We start from the raw sequence: 17,525 nt of genomic DNA on the forward strand, positions 1-17,525 counted from the left end.
CAAATCAAGTTCAACGTTCAATCCAAAATCATGACTTGAGTCCCTTGGATTTATCGTCATCAAATCAAGTATTTCAAGAACCTTCGAGCTTGTTCAAGAATCAAATGGAAGAGAAGAATCAGAGGATTAACTAGAGATTGCAACCCGCATAAATCTTTCTTCAAAACTATCAAATTATCTTTGTAACACATTTTGTATTTTATCAAATTGAAATACAAAAATTTGTGTTTACAAATTGGGTCCCGAAGTCCGTCGTCTTCGGGCCGTTGCCGAAGACGGCCACTAGGAAGATACAGAAGCACCTGTTGAGGAGGCAGGCCAAGCTGGCGGAGAAGCCTACTGCCCCGGAGAAGGACGTGCCCCCACAGCCCGAACCCGAGCCGGAAAAGGTAGCGACGCCGACTGAAATAGAAGGGCTGTTAGTGGAAGACAAGCTACAGCTAACTCTATCAAAGATGGCGACAAGAAAGATGAAAGAAAGAGAGATGGATTTCTTTGAAGGAGATTGCTTCTACTGCTATTGCTACAAAGAAAGGAAAAAGTGAAGAGTGGTGTTGCTGTTCACAAGAGACTAGAGGCTTTATTTATATATAGGCAAGGGAAAGTTCTCACATAGCTAGCAGTGGTGCAAATGATGCTGGCAATAGCTGAATATGGTACATTTGTGCGCATGAATTAAAAGTTGTTGCAAAGAAAAATGGTGGTACAAAAATGGTGGAGTTCCAGCTATGAAAAGCCCTCAAACAAGCTGTCAAACCTTGGGCAGATTACATTAAATGTTACGAGTACTACACTCGGGCTGGCATGCAGGAGATGGCTAAAAAAAAAATAATGCTTTCATGAGGAAAAGAAAATGGCGCAAGTTGGCTAAAAGTAGAACTCCAGCAAATTCTCAAATTAAAGCTAATAAAGAGAACACAAGCACATGTATGAGAATGAAGCTAAAAGTGGAACGAGCCAGCCTAAATCAGTCTTGATATCTGAAAAGTGAAAATAAATGCAGCTTCTGGTACATGCAGAAAAGGAGTTCTCAACAAGTTAAAAATGTCGAGCTGTAAGTTTTGGAATTGGATTTGGAATTGGCAGCATACTTTTGATATATGGGTGTCCATATTTTAGGCCCATTTATCTCATTTGATGAACTTATAGTCCACGTTCTTGTCCATTTCATTTTTTAAATTAGTGGACTTGAGGGACATGGCCCAAGTGGAGCATTAATTTGCAAGCCCAAGTCTAGATTGTATTAGTGCCTCCGGTTGCTTTGAAGAACTCCTAAATACGAGTACAAACTATTTACAAATTCAAAGAAATTCAAGAACTCCTAAATACGAGTATAAACTATTTACAAATTCAAATCCAAGTCAAGAACTCCTAAATACGAGTATAAACTACTCCCTCCGTCCATGAAATGAGTACCCATATTTCCTTTTTCGTCCGTCCACAAAATGAGTACTCATTTCCCTTTTTGGCAAGTGTACCCCACATATCTCTTTAATTAATACACTCAAAAAGTGGGACCCTTAAACTATTCACACTACACTCCATACATTTCTTAAAACCCGTGCCGTCCACAAATGGGTACTCATTTCGTGGACGGAGGGAGTATTTACAAATTCAAAGAAATTCAAGAACTCCTAAATACGAGTATAAACTATTTACAAATTCAAATCCAAGTCAAGAACTCCTAAATACGAGTATAAACTATTTGCAAATTCAAATTCAAATTGAAGAACTCCTAAATACGAGTATAAACTATTTACAAAGTTAAAGAAAATCAAGAACTCCTAAATACGAGTATAAACTATTTATAAATTCAAAGAAAATGAAGAACTCCTAAATACGAGTATAAACTATTTGCAAATTCAAATTCAAATTGAAGAACTCCTAAATACGAGTATAAACTATTTACAAAGTTAAAGAAAATCAAGAACTCCTAAATACGAGTATAAACTATTTAAAATTCCAAAATCAAATCAAGAACTCCTCGATAAGAGTTTAAAACTATCAAAATAAATTTCGAGACTCGTCTATTACCAAAGACATTTCGTCCATAAACAAGTCTCGATGGGGCAATTTGTAGACAATTAAATTGTCGTCGAATTAAATCGTGCCACGTGTAAATTCATGAATTAAATATTCAATTATATTTTCTATTTTATTAAATGGGATTTTATTCCTAAATTAAATAGATATATAATTAATATTTAACATAAATGAATTAATGGGCTTATGGACACCTAAAGCCCTAAGGCCCATGCATGAAGGCCCAAAGCCCATAAAGCCCACGAAGCCCATCTCTAAAAATCTATAAATAGAGGTGTTGGGGTGCTCATTAGAACAACGTGAAGGAGTGGAAGATCGAAGAGCACAAAGAATTCTCTCTAGTATCACAAGTAGAAGAGGCGGAGAATTGGAGAGTTCAAGTATTCTTCCAAGTATTCAAGTATCTTGAAGAATTCTATCTAACGTTCAAAGTCTCCTTCAAATCTTCAATCGTTTGAGTATTCAAATCTTCAAGTATCCTTCGAATCTTCAAGTATTTGAGCATTCAAATCTTCAAGTATATCTTCAAAGCTTCAAGTATATCTTCAAGTGATCTTCAAGTATATCTTCAAATCTTCATCAAGTATTCAAACCTTCAAGGCGTTCTTCAAATCTTTAAATCGTTCTTCAAGTATTCAAGGTTTTGCTTCAAAGCTTCAAGGCGTTCTTACAAATTCTAAGGACGTTCTTCTTCAAATCAAATCAAATCAAGTTCAAAAGCTTCAAGGCGTTCTTATAAATTCTAAGGACGTTCTTCTTCAAATCAAATCAAGTTCAACGTTCAATCCAAAATCATGACTTGAGTCCCTTGGATTTATCGTCATCAAATCAAGTATTTCAAGAACCTTCGAGCTTGTTCAAGAATCAAATGGAAGAGAAGAATCAGAGGATTAACTAGAGATTGCAACCCGCATAAATCTTTCTTCAAAACTATCAAATTATCTTTGTAACACATTTTGTATTTTATCAAATTGAAATACAAAAATTTGTGTTTACACACACAAATGCAATAAAACCCTTTCTTACCCCACAGAATAGGCTGTCAAGACTGAAGTGGAGCCTAAATCAGCTTAGTTCAATAAGTGAAGATGGTTTTATAAAGTTTCAAACAATGTACAACACCATTCACATCGACGAGAAGTGGTTTTACTGTACCAAAACCAATGATAGGTATTACCTGCTGCCGGATGAAGGGGAACCATATCGTACATGCAAATCAAAGAGGTACATTGAAAAGATTATGTTTATGTGTGCCGTTGCCCGACCAATATTTGGCCTAGATGGCAGATGCATATTTGATGGAAAGTTTGGGATATTTCCTTTCACAACCATGGAGGCAGCACAACGGAATTCAAAAAACAGAATGAAAGGTACCATGGAAGTGAAGCCAATCACAGCAGTTACTAAGGAAGTGATGAAATGTTGTCTTTTAAAAGAGGTCAACTGCTACTTTTTCTTTTTATTACTGTTTGCTATCAGAAACTGTTAAAGTTTCATCATTTAGCCCTTTTATTACCTTTTGGCAGATGATACCTAACTTTAAAGCTAAGTGGTCAGTGGGAGCAAACAAGCACATATATATCCAACAAGACAATGCAAAACCCCACATAAAACCCAATGATCCAGACTTTTTAGCGGTTGCAAATACTGATGGTTTTAAATTCCAACTAGTATGCCAGCCTGCTAATTCACCGGATACAAATGTCAATGACCTAGGGTTTTTCAGAGCAATACAGACATTGAAGGATCAAAAACCAGCAGGGAATGTGGAAGAGTTACTCAAGAATGTTAAAGATGCATATGATGAATACCCACCAGAGAAGCTAAACCATGTGTTCATTACTTTGCAAAGTTGTTACCATGAAATCATCAAGGCAAGGGGAGGAAATGACTACAAAATTCCACACATGAACAAAGAAAGACTCTCAAGACTGGGGTTGTTACCAGATTGCATTCAAGTTGAAGAAACACTTGTAAGGGAAACACTACAGTTTCTGGAGTTGGATGCAAGTGCAGAGGGATAAATTTACAACCTTGGAGCAGTCATAGAAGGGCTGGAGCAGGTTGACATCACTGAATAGACTGTATAGATTAGGGCAGGGTTTACACATACAAACACAATGAACAATCTTTTAATGTGTTTGTAATGTAAATCATTTTTTTGTAAGCATATTAGTCTCTGCCATTTCTTTAGCATCATTGACTGCATAATTTTGTTTATATTCAACCTCCAAAAGTGAATTGATGGCTGAATACAAACAACCCTCAGACTATAAAGTCATCACAGGGTCAGCTTACTCATAGATACACAGATAAGAAGGCATCACAGGGTCAGCTTCCCACCAAAGATACACAAATTGGCACCTTAGATACACAAATTGGCACCACCTTAGATACACAAATTGGCACCTTAGATACACAAATTGGCACCTTAGATACACAAAGACAACACCAATACAGCAGAACATGCAATCGGCAGCAAAGACACACAATCGGCAGCAAAGACACACATTCGGCAGCAATCACATAGAATAACAAGGCATCACCAGCCAATCCCCACCAAAGCACAACAACATAGCATAACAAGGCATAACCAGCCAATCCCCACCAAAGAAAACAACAATCACAGAACGAAATCACCTTAATCGCTCGGCCTCTTCCCGATCACGTCTGAAAGACTCTCTGATTTCGGCGATTCGTTGTGCCTCTTCCCGATCGCGTCTGAAAGATTCTCGGAGGGCTGCAATTCGCTTGGCCTTTTCCTTCTCTCTTCTAATTTGTTCAGAGAGATGGAAGCCATCGGAATCGTATTCCGGCGGTTCAGAGAGAGGTTCCGGCGATGGTGAGAGAGAGAGGGCCGTCGGCTCAGTTTCCGGTAGCAACCATGGCGCCGCTTCGTAAGGAGGCAAAATCTGCTCCGATTCAGAGCGAGTGAGAAAGGCTGCCTCGGTTCCCGGCAGCATCCATGGCGCCGCTTCGGATTCTGGTGGCGACGACTCTGATTCGGTGACAGGGAGCAACGACGACTCCGACTTCGACCCAGTTTCAGTTTCAGGCACGAATTCAACCGATTCAGAGAGAGGGAGGTGTGCCGCTACGGATTCCGGCAGCAACCACAGCGCTGCTTCGGTTTCAGGCACGAATTCAACCCATTCAGAGAGATCGGGAAGAGGAAATTCAGTTTCTGGCACAAACGTCTCCCGCAACACAAATCCATCCAAAGAATCCATAAAAATGCCCTCCATCGATGAAGATGGAGGAGATTTGGATGAAGGTGGATTCATGAATGGAGATGCCATAAAATCGGGAGAGAGAGAGGAAGCGGCGCTAGGGTTTTCAGAATGGAGAGTGAGAGAGATGAAGCGACGCTAGGGTTCGAATGAATGAAGAGGCCAAAAAATAAGATTGCATCGTGCAAATAGGGAGAGAGTAATTAGGTGTTAATGATGATTTAATTAACTAACTTCACAATAAGGGGTGGGGTAATGAATGGCAAAGGGTAGCAATTTTAAATAAAGAGGGAGGGTAAAAGGGTACAAAAAGCAAAACAGGGCATTCAATTGTGGACACTTTTTAAAGGCCAAACAGGGCACTGAATCATGGACGGATGGAGTATTTCATATTATCTCAAATGTTTTTTCCTCACGCCTAGCTTCAGCCTTCACATCTTTTTTCCCACAAATTTTACACAGCCACGCTTCAGCCGTTACATCTCTCAAAGCTTCTCTCCCAATATGAGTTTCCATCAATCTTGCCACAAATCTCAAACAATCGGCTCTCTAATTGGGAGATTCAGTCTCTCTCTGTCAATTTCCATGGCACAAATTAGGGAGATGCTTCATCCATGGCTGCAACAAATTTGGGAGGTGCTTCATCCATGGCTGCACCCCACGCTACAGATCCATGATTCAAGGTGGGAGTGATAGATTTGGAAAGGCAAATCAGCGGATTTATGACATGTTTACACCTTGATTTTTTATTAAAATTCTTGGCAGGCTATTCCTCTACAAGTGGGCTTTAGAAATTCCAGAGAGAGGGAAAAGTTGCAGGTCATTCTTCGTCCTTGGAGCAATATACGGTAATTCTTTCAACTTTGAGGTTCTGAGTTTTGTGGGAAGCTTCGAGGCTCATTGAAGTTTAGTGCCATGTGTGGTTTAATGTTATTCCATCTCGATCATGGTTTTAGTTTTTTTCGTTTCTGGAGAATGTTGTGTTTGTTTCGATTTTTTCAATTCTGGTCGCATATATGTGATGTGTGTCGTGGATTTTGTCTTCAATTTTCAATTTATTTAAAGAACTAACCATGGATATGCTATTGTGTACAGGTACTATTGTTTTTCGTCTGGGGATTCTGTTGTTGCAAGGTTAGTTCAATATCATCCTTTATTGCAAACTTACTTTGGGGTTTAAGTGTTAAAATATCCTGATCTAAGCTTGATTCTGGTCTGCAGATGGCTAATGTTTGACAAGTCTGCTCTTATAAAAGATTATTTGTTTGACAAATCTCACTTCTTTACTTAAAATGCCAATTACTTTATTGTTTTCTTTCATATTTTATTCTTTTAGACAATGTTTGTTTCTTGTGTGTAAACAGTATTTATAGTTTGAGCGCTGCTTACTAAAACTTAAATGATAATGCAAGTCCAATGTTTTTCATCACTCTGGATATGTCTAAAATGTTCAGAAGTCTGTGTTGGTGAACATTTCATGTGACCACATTTCTTATCCGTAAATTAGCCATTTCACTTTGCCGCTCAGATGTGAAGTTTAGTATAAATCTAATATGAAAGATTATCTGTTTGACAATCTCATTTACTCATCTCATTTATAGGTTGTTACTCTTATTACGGCCCTTAATCAACAGGTATGTGAGCAACCATTCTTTAAAACTTATATCCTCTGTTATTTTTGAAAGCCTTATTGGATTCGATTTGTGTTTAAAGATAAGATTTTTTGGGCATTTCATATTGATATGCAAGCATGAAAAACAACAGTTCTAAGAGTATATTTTTAGTTTTTTATTTCCAAAATTTGGGATCATACTCAGCCTAGTTAAAAGAATGTTCTAAAATTTTGTTCTGTTTTTATCATAGCTTGGCTGAAATTTGGGGTGATTCCTGTTCCTATTTCTATCATGCACCATACTACAATCAACCACAATTGGATTATATTGCTGCCATAATCTACATTAGAATATATCCCGATACTATGTAAATATAGCTTTTGTGTTTGAACTATTATATTCGATGCTGAAAATCTGAATATCTTATGGGCCATGACCAGTTTGAAGATACTTAGAGAGACAGAGAATTCAATAATGAAAAACTTTAGATTAATGCACATCCAAGAAAATAGACTGATATAAGATAAGCACTGGATGCCTTAAGAAAATGTGAGATTCGGCAGACTATGCATCACTAATTACAAATTTTAGCATACATGACTACGCATTATTGGCGAAATTCGTTTGGTTGAATCTGCTCCACAAACCTTTGGCGAAATTTTATCTGTTTTGTTCTCAACAAAGGAAATGACGACAAGGAATGGAATCATCCAAATCAACTCCATAGATAAAAAAAACTTGGAATAAAAGTGTCGTCGTTAGAATATTGCGGCTTTGGGTTCAAAAGGATTTAACAGGCCGAGAAGGCTTGGAGATGATTTTAATCGATGAATGGGTAATGCTTTAAATTTGAGTTTATTTGAGATAATCTAGATTTTATATAAACTAATTACTCTATGCAAGCATTAGATTACCTTTTGAAAAATTTATCTGTCATGTAGGGCAATCAAATTCAAGCATCTGTCTCTGTTGGAAATAAAAGGAAGTTTATGCCTCTTTTGAGAGAGGGAGATCCATACACGATCCAAAATTTCCAAGTAATGGACAACAAACCTAATTTTCAGATGGCCAAGGTCGACCACTTGTATATGATTGGCTTCGGCCTTGCCACCAAAATTGAGCAACCGGATGAAGGCTTCGAAATTCTGGAAAATGAATTTAATTTTATTCCCTTTACAGATATTCCTACACACGATCCCACTTTCTTTTTGGGTTAGTATAATTTGCTAAACCTAATATCATGAAAGTCATATTACAATTTATGTGTATTGTAATCTATATTTTGACGTTGAAAAATATATTCGTGGTGCAGATGTTCTTGGGGAGGTTATGACCCACACTATTAACATAGATTTGGTCGAAATGAGAACTGGCAAGGCATCCAAGTGTGACATAACATTAGCCGATGCAGAGTATGATTGTCTTTATTAATTTATATTTACTATCTCTGTTATAAACCTGTCTTTAAAACTTATATAGTCTGTTATTTTTGAAAGCCTTATTGGATTGGATCTGTGCTTAAAGATAAGATTTTTTTGGCATTTCATATTGATATCCAGTATTGGCAAACCACGAAATAAAATTGAAGAAGGGATGCATCATCATGCTTCTTAGAAATATCGATCCGTCCAATGAGTTGTGCAATGGAACGAGGCTGATAGTTACAGAAGTAGGAGAACGTGTGATTGAAGCAAAACTGATTTCAGGAAATAATGTGGGTAAGAAATTCCCAATTGCTAGAATGGTCATGAGTCTGTCGGATTTCACTAAATTTTCAATCCAGTTTCAAAGGCGACAATTCCCCATAAACGTTTGTTTTGCTATGACTATAAACAAAAGCCAAGGACAATCTCTTTCAAACGTAGGACTTTACCTACCAAAACCCGTATTCAGTCATGGCCAGCTGTATGTTGCGATCTCACGAGTCACTAGCAAAAAAGGTCTCAAAGTTTTGATATGTGATGAAAATGGTCAGACAAGCAACACAACTACTAACGTGGTATACAATGAGATTTTTGATAGATTGAAAGGTAAGAACGATATAACCTTGATCATCTTATTCATATCTTTATAGACCAGTAGCATTTATTAAATATTTATAATGCTATTTACTTAACATTGCTATTCTAGATGGATGGGAATGAGTGTTAGATTTCTATGTATGAAAATTGCTTATGTATATCGTATCTTTTACTTGCAGAGGCTACATGCGGATCTACAATTCTGGATTTGGAAACTTCATCTTCAAGCAAAAGCTTATGAAGGTTACTGTAGATTCAGGTTTGAAGTGAGGAATTGAAAATTACTGTTGTATTGCTTGCTTTTGAAGATGTGGCCAATTGCCTGTTTAATGAATTGTTGTGTTGAGTACCGTTAACTTTACTTTCGTAACTAAGTTATTGCCTAATGTTGTACGATTTAGCTTCCTTATATGTCGTATATAACACTAATAATTGTTTAAATATTAATTATAAAATAGAACAAAGATATAAAAAATACGTCACACAAAAACTTCTACAGATAATATCAAATTAAAATAATAATATATATATCGTCAATATAATTAACATTAAAATTTATTATAAATTATGCTATAAAATAATGACTCGTCGAATTTCGACGGGTTATACACTAGTTAATAATAATATGTGAAGTTGCCCGTCTCCGACGTCTTCGTCCTCTTGGAGGAACGGACATCGCCCTCAAGGTACATGGACTTGAACCACCGGTTGATGCGGAGCATCCTCCATGCATTCCAGTAGTTTAAGGGGGCAAAAGTGGGGCTCCTAGCTTGGAAGATGACTTGGGCCTTCTGTTGGAGCATGTCATCGGAATGGCCGGAAGGCCACTTCGTGCAAACCTCCACCCAAACATTCTCCCACAACTTCACATCCTGGGCCACTTAGGCGAAGTGTCTCTTTATTTGGCAGGGCTTGAAGGCGGCGCCGAGGAGGACGTTAACGCGGTCAAGAATCCGGCCCCAGTAGGCCTCGCCTTTTTGATCGACACCCCGAATGGCGTCATTTGTCTCCTCCGCCCAAACACGGACAATAAGGTTCGTCTCCTTGAGGGTGTATGTGTAGGTTCCTTCTCCAAGTTGATACCCGCCAAATTGGGATGATAATCGTCTCCGCCGAAGAGGTCGGGAACCCAATTTGAGTCGTACCAATTGGAATTGTATGAATCCGTTTTTTTTTTTTTTTTTAGAGAAATTGAGAGAGAAGATAGAAGAGTATGGAAGAGAGGTGAAGAAGAAGATAGGCAAATTTATAGAAGATATATATATATATATATATATATATATAAATAGCGGTCGAATGATCGTGAAAATGAAACAAAATAGGCAATAACGGTCGAATGGCAACGACACAATTATTCAAAATTTGTTTTTTTTTTTCAAATTGGCGCGTGTAAAACACGCGCCTTCACAAAATGGCTATCGAGGCTGCCCTGTTCTATCGGGACCCCATCGAGTCCCCTTCGCCTGCAGTGGGCGACCCAATCTCGGGGGTGGCTCGAGTACCCCTATCGGGTCGCCACTGCTGATGCTCTTAGTGAATAACCTTTGATAAGTTAATTGACATTCCTACTTAGCTAAACCATAATATTAGTGGTATATTGCCTTTTATTTTATAAAGAATTTTTGGATCTAATATCTAATAAATTAATTCAAAGGCTAAGATTAATTCTTTATTCTCAAAATATATGTGATTCTCTATGGATCCATTCTCTCTCTCTCTATATATGGAAAAGATCCCTAGAAAAATATAAATATTTAGAAATTGAGAAGAAATGTCGATAATTTATATTGATTAATATACGATTTATTTTTATTTTGAATTTATTTTTTTCTATATATATTTTGCGAATTTGCGAAACGTTGAATATGTCAATAATTTTTTTCATGAACAACTTATTTTATTTAATATGTTGAAAATTTTATCACTTCAAGATTCGAACCGCAAATCAAAATGTGTGTTCATCAAAATTATTGACTTATTTATCAAAATTATTATCGTGTTCAACGACTAAATTTCGCAATAAATGTAATTTCTCGATGAACTTTACCTTATGTGTATATGAATCATCATCATTAAATAAGCAAATACATATCGTATAATTTTTTTTAAAATATTTGTTTCTGTTATATAAAAAAGAAAAAAGAAATAGAGGATTTGATATTTAGAATCTTATGATAAAATTCCAAAGGAAGAAGACAGACTGTAACTCCTAAGATCCAGCTAACTTTCTTAACTATTCCATCTCACCTCGTCTGCTGCCAAGTGCTGCTATACGTCGTGGATCTTCGAATCGTTCGCCGAAGCTGCCTGCATTGCAGTTTTTGGATTACGGCGGGGTTGGGTTTGTGCTTTAACTGAGTAATTCATGTGTTGATGTGAACTTCGGATTTCTGAGGAGAAGCGGATGCGGCTTCTCCCCTGGGTGCGCCGGAACCCTGGACAGCTCCGGCCATTGCTCGACGGGGGCGTTTTGTTGGAGTCAGAGCAAAAATCAATTCCGACAAACCTTTCATTTGTTCGTGAATCTCTGGCTCTGGAGTCAGGAGATGCTCGCCTTTATTATTCTTCATCTGCTCACGCTGCTCCCTGCTAATTTCGGTACATCCTGTGTTTATTTAACTACATTTTCTTGTTAAATTAATAATCTGATAAGTATATGGCGACGAGAAAGCAAATGGAATCCACACCACATCTGTTTCTCAAAAACAAGCGCGAAAGTTTTGTTTTTATATTCAATTTGATGTGCTTGCCTACAGCATTTTCCTTTCTAAAATGATAAGCGATTTTCAATAGTCCAGCAGAGTTATTTTTTTCGATGATAATGTTAGTGATGTTCCTTGTAATTTTGTTCTGAAATCCCCACAACGTGAAAAATCATGTGTAAATATGAAAATTAGAGGGTCAACTATTTTATTTCTCTTGGTAGAGTGATACAACCACATGATAGCAGGGACGGAGCCAGGAATTAAGTTCGGGGGCTGAAATTGTACGAGAATTTTTTTGGGGCATTATGTATATTTAAGGTATTTTTTTATTAAAATACGAGCATAATACTAATAATAACGAACAATATTTTCATAGATTATATAGTTTCAATATATCACAAAACTTTTTTTGGACATTCCGTATATTTAAGACATTTTTTATTAAAAGGTAAGCATAATAATAATAATAACAAACAACATGTTCATAGATTACATATTTTCTATATATTACAAATTAGTTTCAATACATTATAATTTTTTTTAGCATTTCATACATATTAGACATTTTTTATTAAAAGACAAGTATAATAGTAATAATAACAAACAATATTTCATAGATTATATAGTTTTAAATAACGGAATTATCCTTAAATTAAGTATATATATGAGAGAATATAATAACCAAATACTTTTTTATAAAACAAAATTATTTTATAATAGGTATAAACATATATCTATATATATTAAAAAAAAAAAACTCAAAATTTGGGAGGGGGCTCTAGCCCCCTCTGGCTCCGTCCCTGCATGATAGTGACATCCGTATTAATAGAAACGAGAATCTATATAATACACTTATACACTTCCACTGCATTTTATTTTTTGACTAAATAGGTATAAATAACCCATAGAATGGTAAAAAGTGTGAAAAGATTTGGCTTCTGAGTCTGTGACTACTTGCTATATCTGATATCTTAGTATATTTATAAATTGGATTGTAATGCTACTTAGTCTCTCAATCCCTGTGTTGTAACCGGCTTGCGTACATGAAATGCTTATCAGCCTCCTGTTCTTCCAAGTTATTCTTTTGCCAATTCAAATTTTTGCTTGATGGCATACTCAGGAAGGGTACTCTGCACTATCTGAAAGCTTGGTGTTTGCCAGAAATAGCTGCTTTGATGAACAAGCTTTACACTAATGAACAAACATGAAAATATGCAATGCAATCACCTGCATCTGCTTGTTCAGTTGCGCTATCTATCTATTTGCACTTAATTGTACATTTAATTGTACAGGGACTCCTTCTCAGCCTATTTACTTATCCCTATCTTGGTTGCCGACCCTTCCATCATTGGCAGGGACGAATTCGCCCAAACATGGTATACTGACCACTTCTTTTGCTTTTACAATGACCTATACATGCAAATCTTTAGTATTTGAGTACATGTCTTTTATTAAATGATTGTCTCACTGGATTTGAATCATCACACAGGACAGAGAGCCTGTCTAAACCAAGTAAATTTCTTAGTTGATGTTTGGAAGTGCTTCTAAGCTTTTATCTCATTTTCCTCTAATTCTTTCCAACTTCATCCCATTACCGTATTTTTTGCAAATCTACAGTAACTTTTCTAATCTATAAAATGCATATTGCTCTTACAGTGAGCACATCATTTAGTCAATTAATTGATTTCCGAAGGCGTCATTTTCAGTATTTACCAGCTGCACCAGCCCCATCTCTTGCATCAAAAAAAGGTGACAAAGTTGTTTGGCATGTTGTTTATTTTATACTTCCAGTATATTCCTGATACAGAACTCTTTCGTAGGTCCATTCTCTAGTCATACTGTTAATACCTTACCTCGGCATCATCACCACGACGATAGGATCAGACATCATGCAGTTCCACCTTCTCCTTCTACTAGACCAGGTAACTTTGGTGTTAATGCAGCATAATATGAGAATGTAGGGGCAAAAGAGCACTTTTGCACTCATTAACCGTAAAATATTAGTATTTGATTAATCTTGAAGAGGTTCATTTCATGCCCATGCATGATGAGATTGAGAACCATTTACCATTAACATGTTGATGCATTGTGGCAATAGAAGATGAAAGACACCACACTAGTAGGTATTCCTAGCGTTCATTCACAAAATAGGGCTTTTATTACATTGATTGCGCAGTTTTCCTTTTAACTAGTATGTGCTTTTCATGCTATGGAAAAGATGCCTCATTTGTATAGTCTGAGACCTGAGATAATACTGAAGATCCAATGAGCCCTCTTCTATTCCCAAGGAGTGAGGACTGGCTTCTGTTCTCTCTTTTCTTTTCATGTCATTACTTCTATTCCCCTATTTGTACTGTCAGTGACATTTGCTTCATGAATCTAACAGATTGTGGTCAAACTTGCCCCAAACTACTTATTTCAGCTCCATTTGGTTCACCGTGTGGTTGTGTAATTCCGATGAGAGTTGGACTTCTCCTAGGGGTATCTGTCTATGCTATCTTCCCTGAGGTCAATGAGCTGGAGATTGAGGTTGCAGCTGGTATTTAAAACAAAGCCAAGTGAGTATAATTGGTGCAAGTGTGGATGAGCAAAATCAGGAGAAAACAATTATCGATATTAATTTAGTTCCACTGGGGGAGAAGTTTGATAACACAACTGCTACCTTAACTTATCAAAGACTTTTGCGAAAGAAAGTGCCTTTGAATAGGACCCTCTTTGGAGACTATAACGTCATGTACATTAGTTATCCAGGTAAACTGGAACTTGTTATATCTGTGTTTCATTATGTTTATTTATATTTTCCATTATAAATGATGAAAATACATGATGTAGGATTACCTCCTTCACCTCCATCTGAAAGTGCATCTGGCAAGGGCCCTAGCGGAAGCACTGGAAATCAGCAATACCCTATTACTGCAGATATAGTTGGCAAAGATCAAAAAATGAGCCTTCTAATGATTTTTGTCATTTCTTTGGCGGCTGTTGTGCTTTTGGTAGTATGTTTTGCTATAACTGCTGTCCTATTGAACTGCAGAAAGTCTAACCCACCATCAAACACTGTTGAATCTGCATTAGCTTCATCTCTAAACAAAAGATTTGGTAAGCCTGCATGCTATAGTTGTTGTTTTATAACTTGTCCAGCACTAGATACTAATAAAGATGATATGTGGAAGCTACAATAACATTGTACGAAACTTAACATTCAGAAAAGGTAAGCAAGTAAGCTGTATTCATGCACAAGAGACCTGAAATTGATATGTTCATTTTGAAGAAGTAGAGAACTGTAGTCGGATTTAGGCAATGTGTCTACTCATATTTATTAAAGAAGACATTTCAACTATTTCTTCCATGTGCTTGTGAAGTGAGTTTTTTTCAATTTATGTTTAATGCCAAGACAATCATTATTAGATATAGCTGTTACTTCGTCCAAACTAAAGCAACTTATATTGGTCATAGCTCTTCTTCTTATTGGATTTCTTGTCGAAAATTGCTGATTAATAACCTTGATCAATCTCTGACATACATTGTACAAAATCATGTGGTGATCATAAATATTTATCATTAGTTTATTGTCATTAGTTGTTTGATACTTTCGACGTGCTTTATTTTTTGAATGTTTATTGATATGTTTGATTATTTGTCTTTATATTTTATGTTGCAGGAATAGGGTCTGAGCTATCAAGCAGCCCAGCCAGCTCAACATCGGTCTCCCTTGTCTCTGCCATGCCTGCTTTTGTTCTTTCTGTTAAATCATTTTCCCTTGCAGAGGTCGAGAAAGCAACTGAAAGGTTCAGCCCTGAGAAGGTGTTGGGTGAAGGAGGATTTGGACGTGTTTATTATGGTATCATGGATAGTGGAACTGAGGTTGCTGTGAAATTACTGACTAGGGAAAATCAAAATGGGGACCGGGGATTCATTGCTGAAATTGAGATGCTGAGCCGGTTGCATCACAGGAATCTTGTGAGATTAATTGGAATATGCATTGAAAAACAGACACGCTGCTTGATCTACGAGCTAGTCCCAAATGGCAGTGTTGAGTCCCACTTGCATGGTAATACTACATTTTTTTAACAAATTTCTCATAAATAATACCATTCAGTTATTCTTCATCATAAACTAGGTAAGAACAAGTGTGCGAACTGTTCTTCATTCTTTCAGGCCTGTGAGATAAGGATAGACGAATTTGGCGTGTTCTTTGTAGAGTTGCTGACGTTGCTGATGTTATAGGTGTTGACAGGAGTAAGGGACCCTTAGACTGGGATGTGCGATTAAAAATTGCGCTTGGTGCAGCAAGAGGATTGGCTTATCTTCATGAAGATTCTAATCCTCATGTTATTCATCGGGACTTTAAAGCAAGTAACATTTTACTAGAAAATGACTTTACCCCTAAGGTTTCAGATTTTGGTCTGGCGCGGGAAGCAGCAGACAGAAGTCAGCACATATCTACAGAAGTCATGGGAACCTTCGGGTACGTTCTTTTGGGAAAGAAGTTAAAAGTCAATCTGTTTTCAATAAGCTGCATATCGAAAAGTAACATAATGTCATTCTCTTTTCATTCTATGTACTCTCCTCTCGTCACACTTTTCTCCTTTTCTATCCCAATGGCATCCGTCTTGATTTGTATGGTTTATTGCAGATACGTTGCTCCTGAATATGCAATGACAGGACATTTGCTTGTCAAAAGTGATGTTTATAGTTATGGGGTTGTTCTACTAGAGCTGCTCTCAGGTAGGAAACCTGTTGACATGTCCCAACATCCTGGACAAGAGAACCTCGTGACTTCGGCGCGTCCTTTGCTGACTAATCGAGAAGGTCTGCATCAGCTAGTCGACCCCTCCATGGCGGGGAGCTATGATTTTGATGACATGGCCAAGGTCGCTGCCATCGCCTCCTTGTGCGTTCAGCCAGAGGTAACCCATAGGCCATTTATGGGAGAGGTTGTTCAGGCCCTCAAACTCATCTACAATGATATAGATGAGACGTGTGGAGAGGATTATAGTCAGAAGGGATCCTCTGCCCACGACTCCGACTTCAAGGGCGACCCCACCCCGACCCATCGCCTGACATGCGGCGAAGCCTCCTCTTACATAACGATGGAGTATACTTCGGGTTCTCCTTACGAGCTTCATAATAGGCCGGGTTTTGTTGAGGATTGTGGTGCCTTGGCAACAAGGCACAGTAACAGATTGGTACTCTCGAAGATAATCGAGTCTAAACGAGCTTTCTACACGTTACTGAGGAGCATGAGTGATCATGGGGTGCTGCTGGCTAAACGATATGGTAGAGGGTATGCGAGTAGTTTCTAAAATATACAGAATTGGAGGACCATGTGTTCCGGTAGTTCTACCATACAAGGCACGTTTAGATACATCCGAATGCATTATGCATCCATCCTAATTAAATCCCAATTGTGATTTATAATCCTTAATAAGAGATTTGTAAACTCTTCGGGGATTAATAAACCATAATTGAAAATTGATGAATCCTAATTGGATTTAATTAGGATGGATACACCATACATCTGGATGCTTTACACACATATATAGGTATAATTTGGTCACTTAGAACAGGGGAAGAAGCATAATGTGGCCCATAGCTTCTAATTTTGATCCTTTCTTTCTTCTTTATACTCTTGATTGTTTTTTTGTTGTTGTTGGGTGGTCGGAGAAACAATCTTAAAGTGAGTACTGATGTTTGTATGCAAAGAAAATGGGTTAAAATTTAATGGTTTTCGAGCGTACACACTCAATAGAAGAAAATGAAATAACATTTCACTATCACCAATAAACCAAATTAATTAAACAACAACCAAATAAAGGATCTAAGTATGACGCACCGACAACAATCAAAACTATATATACGTAAAAATTATCAACAATAGTTTTCCCAATACCTCAATAACATGAAACATTT

At 37.1% G+C, this 17,525-nt stretch overlaps 3 protein-coding genes across 7 annotated transcripts; all 3 read left to right on the forward strand.

Annotated features, from left to right (window-relative positions):
* The first annotated feature begins 3,373 nt into the window (after positions 1-3,373).
* On the forward strand, positions 3,374-4,067 carry LOC131010975 (uncharacterized). The gene is made up of 2 exons (XM_057938698.1): positions 3,374-3,454; positions 3,570-4,067. Exons 1-2 carry the CDS (start codon positions 3,374-3,376, stop codon positions 4,065-4,067), a joined length of 579 nt encoding a protein of 192 aa, XP_057794681.1.
* A 1,359-nt stretch (positions 4,068-5,426) lies between these two features.
* LOC131000126 (uncharacterized) lies at positions 5,427-8,471 on the forward strand. 5 transcript variants are annotated; one of them, XR_009093669.1, is made up of 5 exons: positions 5,428-5,956; positions 6,039-6,121; positions 6,369-6,407; positions 7,571-8,098; positions 8,199-8,471. XR_009093669.1 is itself a non-coding variant. In XM_057925908.1 (4 exons), exons 1-4 carry the CDS (start codon positions 5,643-5,645, stop codon positions 6,898-6,900), a joined length of 462 nt encoding a protein of 153 aa, XP_057781891.1. In that variant the 5' UTR covers positions 5,427-5,642; the 3' UTR covers positions 6,901-7,562. The 5 variants fall into 5 exon arrangements, 1 of the variants encoding a protein (XP_057781891.1); XR_009093670.1 differs by having other exon boundaries at positions 5,430-5,956; positions 6,039-6,407; positions 7,571-7,721; positions 7,828-8,098; XR_009093666.1 differs by having other exon boundaries at positions 5,430-5,956; positions 7,571-7,721; positions 7,828-8,471.
* A 2,636-nt stretch (positions 8,472-11,107) lies between these two features.
* LOC131000023 (receptor-like serine/threonine-protein kinase ALE2) lies at positions 11,108-17,337 on the forward strand. The gene is given in 10 exon segments (XM_057925759.1): positions 11,108-11,505; positions 12,905-12,988; positions 13,269-13,361; positions 13,433-13,534; positions 13,999-14,148; positions 14,151-14,363; positions 14,445-14,711; positions 15,274-15,663; positions 15,840-16,080; positions 16,249-17,337. Coding segments are annotated over 10 exon segments (2,262 nt in total). The 5' UTR covers positions 11,108-11,453; the 3' UTR covers positions 16,919-17,337.
* The last annotated feature ends 188 nt before the right edge of the window (positions 17,338-17,525 follow it).

Source organism: Salvia miltiorrhiza, chromosome 1, assembly GCF_028751815.1.
Source record: "Salvia miltiorrhiza cultivar Shanhuang (shh) chromosome 1, IMPLAD_Smil_shh, whole genome shotgun sequence".
NCBI classification, from domain to species: domain Eukaryota; kingdom Viridiplantae; phylum Streptophyta; class Magnoliopsida; order Lamiales; family Lamiaceae; genus Salvia; species Salvia miltiorrhiza.